We start from the raw sequence: 11745 nt of genomic DNA, 5'->3' as shown, positions 1-11745 counted from the left end.
CACGCACCGATCACGACAACAGCCAGCCGGATGCAGACGTCAGATATGTGCTTGAGCCCGGCATGCCTGGGGCTGGCCTGTTCCTGACCCGCCCCCTGCCCTCCATGGCCCCGTCTCTGCTTTTCTGGCTCTCCTGTGGCTCTGATCAGTTTCTGCCAGCCTCTGCATTTTTGTATCTTTTTCTCATTGCGTGGCCCCTTTGTCTTTAAAAGGCTAAATGCTCTGTACTAAATTTGGTCACACAGAGCTCCAAGATTCCCTGGAATGTCCTCAAGTTTCAAACGGCTCTGACAGCGAGGCGGGACCCGCCCCCTGCGTGGGGATTGGCTTCTCCTTTCAGGGCTGGGCAGTTGTCAAGTCTTATTGGCCCCCTGCGAGACCAGCCCGGGTCCACTAGCCCGGGGCTTCCCAGCGAGCTTGCAGTTAACGCTTGGGCACCTGTGGCACTGCGGGGCAGGGCAGAAGAGCCACGTCCTCAATCAGTTGGGGGTCTGCTCCCAAGCCCACTCTGCACATCCAGACCAGCTTGTGCCTCCCCCTCACGGCCCCCCGCCCCCAGGACCCCCCTAGCTTTCCCCCAACACTCTGCAAGAACCACAGCCCACTTTGCCAAGATGTCCAAGGTAGCCAAGTATCGCCGGCAGGTGAGTGAAGACCCCGACATCGACAGCCTGCTGTCCACCCTGTCTCCCGAGGAGATGGAGGAGCTGGAGAAGGAGCTGGACGTGGTGGACCCCGACGGGAGCATCCCTGTGGGCCTGCGGCAGAGAAACCAGACCGAGAAGCAGTCCGTGGGCACGTACAACCGGGAAGCCATGCTCAACTTCTGTGAAAAGGAGACCAAGAAGCTTATTCAGAGGGAGCTGTCCATGGACGTGAGTGAGCAATATGCGGGAGGGAAGGGGGGAGGGCGGGGAGGGCAGGGGGCACTCGTGACTGGGATGCTTCTCTCCTCTGAGGAAAAGGTCTCGTTGGCAAAAGATGGAACGCTTCAGAACCGATTACCGTCTGCTGAGCAAGCAGCGTGAACCTCTTACCCCTAATTTCTTTTATAAAGCACAAGTTGGCTCTGTTGGGAGAACTCAGCATCCCGCAGTGGCAGATAGAGTTGCTGGTAGGATGGGAGCTGGAGAACATCCTTGAAGCATTCATTGTCAAGTTGATTCCATCCTTGTCCCCTTGCACATTCATTCTACCCGTTGTGGGGGAGAAGGCAGGGGATAGGATGATGCGTGCTGTCTCTTGGCAGTCACCCCAGAAAAGAAAGTCAGGCCTCCTTGCAGAACTGCTTGTCTTCAAGCCCTCTGGCCCCATGGGCAACTCGCGGCACACGGATGATTTGAGGAAGCCCGGGGGCACGTGAGCTTCCCAAAGCAACGGTCAGGAGTCAGGGGCAAGGGTCGGGGATCTGTGAGGTGGGAAATGCTCTTCACCTGGTGGCTTCAGTTACCCTCGCAGGGAAGCTGGGGTTTGTATTTCAAGAGGAACATCTTGAGGGAACATCCCTTCCTTTTAGTCGTAAGTCCTTTTACAAGCCAGCAAGTCCCCTTTGTCGGGGGATAAAGATAGTTCCCAGCAGGGTTGTGCCTTGAGGAGGGGACGGTGGAAGGGCAAGGGCAAGGAGGGCCATTTTGGAAACATCTGCTGATGTCTAGGATGGGCTTAAGCAAAACCTGTTTTTGTTTTCCTGGCTTGGCCTGGAGGAGTTCTTTATTTGCCATGTGTTTGTATGTGAGTTTTCTTGGGACAAACTAGACTAGCCTCCACCTGAGTGTGACTCATAGAGCCCCTCATCCGCTGTAGAGAGGGGTTAGTGGGGAAACTGTCTTCTCTCTGTGAGCTGGTTCTTACTGGCCACGTCTCTTGTCCTTGTGGATTCTTGCATGAGAAAGTTCAGTCTCAGTTCTTGTCCTTTGTTTTACTTCTATGGAAACCAAGACCCAGAGGTTCACATGATATGTTCATTCTCCCAAAGGGAATGAGAAAGGCAACAGTATCTCCCGGAACTTCTGTGACATGTCTGGCTGGGTAGGAGTTTGTGCCGGACACTAGTCACAGAGCACGTTTGCGGACAGAGCCCTGGCTCCTTGAGTGTAGGGATGGGGGAGGGAGGGATGAGGGAAAATGAGATAGGGGAACTGGACCTCTCTCTCTGTCCCTACCACCTTTGGCCCATGTTTAAGGCTTCACTAAGAAGCTAGGAGCGAGGGGAGTCAGAAGGCTCAGAAATTCATTACCCTGTGGACAAGGGGATTATCTTTGATGCTGCCACTCAGATAATGATGAACAAATACTAGAACATTCATGGAAAGGATGAGAGGATATAGGGGACTACCTGTGAGGGCCTGGTACTTCAAGACAGCTTTGGGACATGTAGGGAAAGCCAGGCAGCACACCCAAGGCTTTGGCCTCTCTGTTAATCCCCCACTTGGACCCCTGACTTCCACTCTGGAGCCCGACCCTCCTCTTCCCTCCCTCCTAGTCCCCAGACTCTGTGCCCAGTGGCTTCTGGTATACAGAAAGATACTCCTGAGGCTAAAGTCAAATGCAGAACATTCTTAATCCCAAAGCAGGATGCTTAGGCTATGGAGAGTGTGAGGGGCTCTCAGGCTCCTGGAAATTACATTTGCAAAAGGCTTTTTTCCTTTTGCAAATGCAATTTGCTGAAAGCCTGGCGAACCTCACCTCCCCAGCCCCACCTCCCTCGCCCCTGCCAGTGGTAGCTTGTTTCTGCAAACAGAGTCCGAGTCAAGGAATGGAGGGTGGTGTGTGTATGTGTATCTTCAGTATGAGAAGATGGCTTTGGGGCCATTTTTCCCTTGGGGAGAGAGGCTGTGCCCATTCTTCCTCATCCAGTCCAAAGGCATGTGTCGCCAGAGTGGCTGAGTGGAGTTCTGGGTGCATCATGAGCCATGAGCAGAAGTCATCTCTGTAAGTCGGGATGAATGGCAATGAAACCGACCAAGTGACTTCTTCAGCACCGTTAGCAAGCTAGTAAGTGCGGGCTTAAGAACTTGGATTTAGGTGCCAGAAAAGCCTGGTTTGAGTACCAACCTCTCTTCCTAAGAGCATAACTTACAAGTTATCCAGTCTGCCGCCCTCCCCTCAGCTACACAGTATCCAGCCGGCAGGATTGTTGTAAGAACCGAGAGGACAATAGTGGAAAGCACTTAGCACAGGCTTGGCATATAATAAGTGTGTGATAAATGACAGCTATGCAATTATTAATTCACTGATGTCTACCCCTGCCCAGCCCCTCCCTTCCATTAAAGCCAAGTCCGACTGCTCAGCTAGGGGCCAAAGTAAGCAATAAACAAGCAAGTCCCAGGTGGGTGCTCAGGCTGGGGGGCCTTGGACGGCACAGACACAGAGTGGCTCCCGCTTGGGCTCCAGGCTGCTGGACTGACTGTAGCTCTCCCTGCGAGTGGCCTTTGCTCCCCTAAGGAGCTGACTGGAAGTTAGTCAAAAATAGAGTAACTTGCCTCTAGGAAGCGCAGCAAAGTGAGCATTTACTTACTGAGAATCTTCAACAGGTGAAGCATCTTCACCTTTTCCTTTATTTAAGCCTTGCACTTCTTGGGGGATAGTTATGTTCGTCCTCGTGATACAGATCAGAAAATTGAGGCTCAGAGAAGCTGAGTAACGGCCCTAAGTTCACACAGCAACAAGTACCCAGCCGTGCTTCCTTCTCTCTTCCTCACCCAGGTACAAAAAAGGGCAATCATGCCAGCCCCTGTCCTGAGGAATTTATCATCTAATTAGGATCACAAAACACACACATACAGAACCCCACAGTGGTGTGACAGGGCTTAGACTACCAATTCACATATTGTTGTGGGAGCCCGGGGCTATCACACTGGTCTCCTCCGGCTGATTGTTCATCCCTGCCCCCAGGACTGGGAACATAAACAGTAAAACCAAGTGCGACCTCCGGATTCAAAGTGTTAGAACCGAGTGTGGGTTAGGGAAGTAAATCCTGCCTAGATATTAGGAATTTTTGTTAATTCCTTTTAGGTGGGAAAATGGTATTATGGATACACTTTTTATTTTTTATTTTTATTTTTATTTTTTAAGGATTTACTTATTTATTTATTTGACAGATAGACCACAAGTAGGCAGAGAGGGAGGCAGAGAGAGAGGGGGAAGCAAGCTTCCTGCTGAGCAGAGAGCCCGATGTGGGGCTCAATCCCAGGACCCTGAGATCATGACCTGAGCCGAAGGCAGAGGCTTAACCCACTGAGCCACCTAGGCGCCCCCATGGATACACTTTTTAAAGGATCTTTGCCTTTTAAAGACACAAATCCTGAAATATTTATAGGAAAAACTGATAGGATTAGGGCATTTGCTTTAAAGTAATGTGGGCAAGGGGAGTGAACAGGGGTGGGGTGAACTGATGTTGTCCATCAGTTGATAACATTGGATGCTGGGTGACGGGTCCACATGCCTGCCCATTACACGGCTCTCTCTACTTTCATAGGCTGGACATTTTCCGTAACAAAAGGTTGGTTTGGTTTTTTTTAGACAGACACTGAGAGTGGAAGCCTGGCCCAGTTTGGGTCTTAAGTTTTGGTTTCTCCAGGGGAAGAGGAGGCCCAAGATTCATATTCTGGCTATACTGTTGGGTGGGTGTAGACTGTGGCTTCTCTGGTGGCGTCTCAGGCAGGCTTCTCCTTCAGTGGATAGAATACTCCAGGGCTGTCCTGGGTTGGTTTACCCCCTGCTTCATCAATACTCTTCTCTCTACCCCACCCCTGTGCCTCCTTCGGGTCTCAGGCACCACTTCCTCCAGGGAGTCTTCCCTGACTGCCGGGCCGGCAAGTGTCGGCGTCATATCTGATCTGAGCACTCCGGGCCACTCTGGACCAACGCCATCCTGTTTTCTTATCTCTCTTCCTCACCGGCTTGTGTGATTCTGGTGGACAAGGGCTAACACTGGGCCTGGCATAGAGGTGGGCCCTCAACCTCTGTTTATTGAATGAATGTTAGGAGGGGGAGGTGGGGCTTGGCAGAGCTGACCCCTGGCTTGCTTCCCTCCCTTTAAAAGGACAGACCTCTCAGCCTGTGCATTCTCCCCTAGTCCTTCGGGGGGCTCTCCTTCTGTCCAGGTGGAAGACAAAACCCCTGGGCAGGTGTGTGGCCAAGAGCTCAGGGAAACCCGTGTGCTTGGCTCAGGTTTCAGGAACCTGATCCCAGCAGGTCAACTCATGTGTTCTCTTTCCTTCCCAAGTGGGAAAGAAAATCTCCAGCCTGCCTCCCCTGTCCTTCTCCCTGGCATTACTAGGGAATGGGGATTAGCACCTGTGCCCAGCCAGGAGCAGAAGCAGCTGAACTGGGGGGTGAGGAAGCTCTTTCAGGTTCTTCCTTGAGAAGCTAACCAGAAGCACCCCACTAGCCAGTCACCCAGCCTTCCGACCTTCCCTGCGGGTTTCTGGCTCACACAGCCTAGCGGTTCCCCTCCCCTACCAGGCCCAGTTCATGGCCCAGCGTCCATGGCTCCTCTATAAGGATGGGGATGCCAGGAAGGCCGGAGGCCGGCAGCACAACCCTCAGATTGCCCTTTGCAGAGGGCTGAGCCCTATCAAGAGTGCCCTGGGCAGCACGGCTCAACGATTAAGGAGATTAACCCCGACTGGTACACACCCAAAATAGCCCTGGGGTGGAGAGGGCAGAAGAGGTGATGGGGGCCTGTGGACCTGGGGAGGCGACCACGGGCACCCAGGGAGGGTTAGACAAGTTTAAATCTCTCTCCCTGGAGTCTGAAAGGTGTCTCCCTCCAGTTTGAAAAAGTAGTTACTCAATTTCTTAGACTGGGTGGTGGGATCCCCAGGTGTTTGTTTTTGTTGTTGTTCCTACCCATAGTTGATACATTTTCTTCTTCATGTATAGACTCTCTGATTGATGGATTTTAAGCTGTAAAGCCCCAGCACCTGGTCCACACACAGTCTCCCCACCCCTGTTGCTCACCTTTTCTCAGCAGGACCAAAGCAGGGAGAAGAGCTTGGGAGGATAGGACACGTGGCAGGAGGGAGGCAGGCCAGGCAGGACGGAGGAGGAGATGTAAACATGAAACATGAGCGGAGAGATGCAGATGGTCAGGGGAGGGGGATGAGCCCCACTGACCAAGGGCATCCGATAGGCTGGGGGCTTTGGGTCCCCACATAGAGGCAGGAAGAGGCAGATGTGAGCAGACACCCAGAGTGGAGACAAAATCCTCATGTAACCTGGCTACCCTCATTTGGCCTCTCTGTCTCCCCCAAAAGACTCTGGAGTACCTGTAGGGGACCGTGTCAGCCTACCAGAGCTGGCTCATGGCGCGCAAAACCCTGGTGGAGTGCACTGGGAGACCTATAGAAGACAGAGGCGTCAAGGGCGCTGTCCTTGGAGATCCAGTCCACCCCCCTGAAGTCTACACACACACACACACACACACACACACACACACACACACTGCAGTCACTGCAACAAAGCACAATGACTGGGGGGCGGGGGAGGAGAAGCTGATATTCCTCTGTCTGCCAAGTTGGGTAAACAAGAATATCCTGGACCGTACTACACAGTCCTTTCCAGATCAGGCTGTGCTTTCTTGTTTATTGGATCTCTTTTGGCATGACCAGAAGGAAAGAAGGGGTTTCAGAGCCTCATTTCCCCTAAAGGGCCCCCTTAGTCAGGGGCAGTGTGGGGAATAGAAAGCTGGTGGGGCTTTGGAACCAGACGGGACCAGGTGTGATTCTGCTTCTGCCCCACACACCCCCACCATCACTCATGACCTAAGGAAGAGCCTCAACTTTCCTGAGTACCTTCTAGACTCAAAGGTGTTATTAATGCTATTTCATTAACATATAGCTGTTGGAGGCCCATTGCTTTACTGTCAAGAGGGAGGATGACATCAGTCTGGAAGGGTTATCGTGAGGATTAAATTGGCTAAGGCACCAAAAGTGTCTGGTGGGTGAGCCGGTGACCAACTTCTCCTCCCCTAAATTCCTCAGACTTTATACCCCTGTTTGCCAAATCAACCTTTGTTTTGTTAATCTCTCATGAGATTAAAAGACAAGCTGTCAGCAGGAGGGAGGGAAGGGCAGAAAGGGAGAACTGTGGAGGCAGAGAGGCAAGGAGCTAGCTTAAGGAAAAACGCAAGCAAGCTTACTTAACGACTTCCTGCCTGGCCCCCTTCTCTCCGTGTCTTTGAGCCTAATTTATTTTATGCCCCAGGCTCAAGGGCCTGCACTGGGTGGCTGGGTTGGAAACAGGGCAGACGCAGGGTAAATGGGCACTGGTGGGGAGGGCTGGGGACTAGTGAATTCTTGTCTGCAACTTCCGGGAGCTCAGAAAAGCCTAGGCTGTTTTGGAACTGTTTGGCTTCACTTGTGTCTGGGGTCTGCTGTTGAAACGACCAGCAAGCTTGGCAGGGTGCCGCTTAGGAGAGAATAGGTGGGGGCTGCTCCCACATACCTCTACCCCCTCACCTGCCTTCCCTCAAGGGAAGGACGATTGTGTGTGTGTGTGTGTGATCACATCCTCAGCCCTGACTTCCAGATCAGGTCAGCAGCCTCCCTCCTCCCCACCGATGCAGGACTGTGGGGAACCCCCCTCCCCAGGTGGAACATCCTGGGGGCGTAACTTCCATGAAGCCCTGGGTATAGAATGTATTGAGTTCGTGTTGAGCTTAGCGTCTTCAGAGTCTGGCTAGATCTGGAAGCAGATCCTCTCTGCTGGTGGCCGTCTGTGTGGCCCAAACAAATTACTTTACCTCTCTGAACCTGAGTTCCCCATCTTTAAAATGGAAACAACACCTAGTTGTAGGATAGTTGTGAGGTTTAAAACAAAATAACAGGGGGGCACCTGGGTGGCTCAGTGGGTTAAAGCCTCAGCCTTCGGCTCAGGTCATGATTCCAGGGTCCTGGAATCGAGCCCCATATCAGGCTCTCTGCTCAGCGGGAAGCCTGCTTCCCCCTCTTTCTCTCTGCCTGCCTCTCTGCCTACTTGTGATCTCTGTCTGTCAAATAAATAAATAAAATCTTTTTAAAAAATAAAGCAAAATAATATTCATAAAGCTGGGAGCAGAGTGCTGGGTTGGAAACTTGGTAGTGAGGGCTAAACCCTGAACTTGAGTTTCCTCTCCTGCCTTCACTGCTCTTCCCTCCACCCTTTCCAGGTCTCAGCATCCTTTTCCAAGGCAGGATTTAAGAATTCTGTTTTGTATCTACCAGGAGGGAGGACGACTCCACTAAATCATTAATTCTCCAACTATTTAGGAAGTTTCTGTTGTATTAGGCGCTTCTGAAGGCTGGCATAGAGTACGGAGTCAGACAGACCAGGTCCCTGCTCTTGGGGTGCTTCTAATGGGTGAGACAGAGAATACACGTTCTTCAATATACAGATCCCATAGAACATATGTACATCCCATAGAACATATATATGGCACATACACGTAAAGGAGAAGAATGCACTTTCAGGAAAAGGTCTGTGATGATTTCCTATAAAGTGGTCAGGGAAGACACCGCCTAAGACGTGACTCAGGCTCAGAGCCTGGAAAGGACCCAAGGAGTCAGCCAATGGGAAGGTCTGGAGAAAGCTTTCCAAATGGAGGGAACGGCACCTAGAAAGACTTGGGTAGGGCAGGAGGTTTAGTATGTCCAAGGAAAAGCCAGGCCAGTGTAACTGGACCAGGGCGAGCAAGTGGTGGGGTCAGGGGCTTAGAGGAGATAAAGCCCCAGAAGTCAGCAGGATTCACATAATGCAGGACCTTACAGCTCAGCAGAGGGATTTTTGGATTTTTATTCCAAGGGTGGTGAGACGTCATTGGAGGGTTTGGAGCAAGGGAGAGATGTGATCTGATCTAGGTTTTTTTTTGTTTTGTTTTGTTTTGTTTTGTTTTTTTAAAAGATTTTATTTATTTATTTGACAGACAGAGATCACAAGTAGGCAGAGGGGCAGGCAGAGAGAGGAAGGGAAGCAGGCTCCCTGCTGAGCAGAGAGCCCTATTCGGGGCTCCATCCCAGGACCCTGAGACCATGACCTGAGCCGAAGGCAGAGGCCCAACCCACTGAGCCACCCAGGCACCCCCTGATCTAGGTTTTTAAAAGGATCTGTCACTCTGCCAGCTTTCAGATAGACGGTAGGAAGGCAAGCCTGGGGGAGAAGGGAGCCCCGCTAGAAAGGTGTGCAGTAGCTCAGGCAAGAGGCCGAGGAGGGCTGGAGGAGAAGTGGTCAGATTCAGGAAACGCCTCAAAGGTAGCACAGACAGGACTGGCTAACTCACTGGGGCAAAGAGAGGGGTGGGGGGCCCAGGCCTGCCTGAGCTCTGGGCTAGGTTTGATGCTATTTACTGAGGTAGAAAACAATGGAAGAGGAGTGGTTTGGGGGAGATCAAGAACTCTGATCTGAATGAGTTAAGTTCGTGGCACTTGGTAGACATCGAAGAGCAAGCATTGGGTTGGCTGAACACGTACCAGTCTGGAGCTCAGTGGCGCGGTGGGGCTGAAGTCTCCATCTGGGGGCCATTAGCGTCTAGATGACACTGTAAACCACGAGCGTGGAAGAGGTCACGTAGGGAGGACGTGTGGATGAAGAGCCGAGGGTCAAGGACCATGCCCTCCGTTACCCCAACATTTAGGCACTGGAAGTGGAGAAGGGGCCCATGAAGGAAAGAGACTGAGAGAGGTGGGCGGGAGCTCAGAGCAGCTTCACAAAAGCAAGTGGACAGGGGGCTTCTAGGAGGAGCCTCTACTGTGTCCGTTCTTGCTGAGAGGTCTAATAAGATGAGAATAGAGAATTGACTGTTGTAACTGGAAAGATAGAAGCCACCGAGACCTTGACAAGATGGGGGGTCACTGCAGCAAAGCGTGGGCTCGAGAGAGACAATGGTCAGTGAGGACTAGAGATAAAGAATACAGACCAGTCTCTTCGATTTGTCCCCCCAGTTTTGTTCTAATGGGAAACAGGGAAGTAGGGTGGCCGTGGGAAGTAAATGTGGAGTTAAAGGGGGATTTTTTTTCTTTTTAAGACGGAATACAATAGCATGTTTATATGCTAGGGGGGTTGGTTCAGTAGAGCGGGGACCCTCGATGGTGCTGGAAAAGGCTGGAAAAGGGATGGAGTGCACTGGAGTGGAGGGGTTGGCCTTGGCAGTGGGCGGTCACCTTTTCTGTGGGGAAGGCAGGCAGCGGAGACCGGCAAGGAGGGAGGCAGGGTGCTAAGTGGTCAGGGAGCGATGAGATTGGTCTGCTCTGTGGGGACGCAGGCAAGATGCTGCTCTGGGAGGGACCCGCTGACGGCTGGACACAGGCTGGACCGAAGCGGGGAGAAACTGACGAGGCCGTGACAGTAGTCAGAGGTTAAACGTCAGGTCACAAGAAAAATGCTCAGTGCTCCCTGGGTGGGGTAGAGAAAACACCGAAACGCTTCCAGATCTGACATCTGGCACGTGACCAGTCAACAGACAGCAGCCAGCTCCAGAGCGGCCTGAAAATCCAGCAGATTTTCACCTCCAATGCCTCCACCTTCTGTCCCCAAGGCCACCCGTGCCCAAGGAGAAGGAAGGAGCACACGGGTCCCTTCCCAGCACACAGCTGACAGCCCTGGGTTTGCAAGGCAAGCCGGGGGGGGGTGGGTCTGGGGCTCACTCCCGGCTTGACTGTCTCTTAGCTACGTGGCCTCAGACAAGCACTGAACGTGTCTAAGCTTTACTTTCTTTTCATTGTATTCTTTAATGGCTTTTCTGTGTCTCATTTTATATTTGACAATAGCGGATTTTTTCTAACACTTTGTTTTTATCGAAATATAAAACACATATAGAAAAGTATCCAGGGGCGCCTGGGTGGCTCAGTGGGTTAAGCCGCTGCCTTCGGCTCAGGTCATGATCTCGGAGTCCTGGGATCGAGCCCCGCATCGGGCTCTCTGCTCGGCAGGGAGCCTGCTTCCTCCTCTCTCTCTCTGCCTGCCTCTCTGCCTGCTTGTGATCTCTCTATCAAATAAATAAATAAAATCTTTAAAAAAAAAAAAAAAAAAAGAAAAGTATCCAAAACACAAATGTAGAGTGTCATGAATTCTCACAAAGGCAATAAGAAGGAGAACAGAGCTGGCCCTGCGGGACCCCCACCCACCCTTTGCTTCCTCTCTGGCTCTACCCCCTTCCTCCCTGCCATAGGAACCTCTATCCTGACTCTCCAATCTCATAGGTTGGTCTTGCCAGTTTTTAATTTTATATATATATATACATATATATATACACACATATATATGTATATATTTATAAAAATTTACATTACATATATAACATCCATACACATATATAATCATACAGTAGGTGTTCTTTTGTATTATGCTTTTAAAAAAAATAAGATTTTATTTATTTGACAGAGAGAAAGTGAGAGAGAGCATGAGTAGGGGGAGTGGCAGGCAGAGGGAGAGGGAGAAGCAGGCTCCCCGCTGAGCAGAGAGCCCCATGTGGGACTTGATCATGACCTGAGCTGAAGGCAGACGCTTAACCAACTGAGGCACCCAGGCTCCCCCCGTATTCTGCTTCTTTTTTTCTTTTCTTTTTTTTTTTTTAAGATTTTATTTATTTATTTGACAGAGAGAGATCGATCACAAGCAGGCAGAGAGGCAGGCTTCTGGGGAGGGGGAAGCAGGCTCCCAGGACCCTGAGATCATAACGCAAGCCAAAGGCAAGTGCTTATCCCGCTGAGCCACCCACGCACCTGTATTCTGCTTCTTTCAAGGGGCGTTACGTCAGTGACATTGCCT

General features: G+C 51.5%; 1 protein-coding gene across 1 annotated transcript in view; it reads left to right on the top strand.

Moving 5' to 3' along the window:
* Window positions 1–378: 378 nt before the first annotated feature.
* Window positions 379–11745, top strand: part of LMOD1 (leiomodin 1) — a 40793-nt gene continuing 29426 nt past the window's right edge. The window contains exon 1 of the mRNA XM_032878250.1: window positions 379–875. Coding sequence (XP_032734141.1) covers window positions 615–875 — 261 coding nt within the window. The 5' untranslated portion in view covers window positions 379–614. The remainder of the gene's footprint in view (window positions 876–11745) is intronic.

This window comes from Lontra canadensis, unplaced genomic scaffold (assembly GCF_010015895.1).
Source record: "Lontra canadensis isolate GAN:19392208 unplaced genomic scaffold, GSC_riverotter_1.0 scaffold63, whole genome shotgun sequence".
NCBI classification, from domain to species: domain Eukaryota; kingdom Metazoa; phylum Chordata; class Mammalia; order Carnivora; family Mustelidae; genus Lontra; species Lontra canadensis.
The sequence above is the reverse complement of the archived record's forward strand: the minus strand, read 5'-3'. Positions and strand labels throughout refer to the sequence as shown.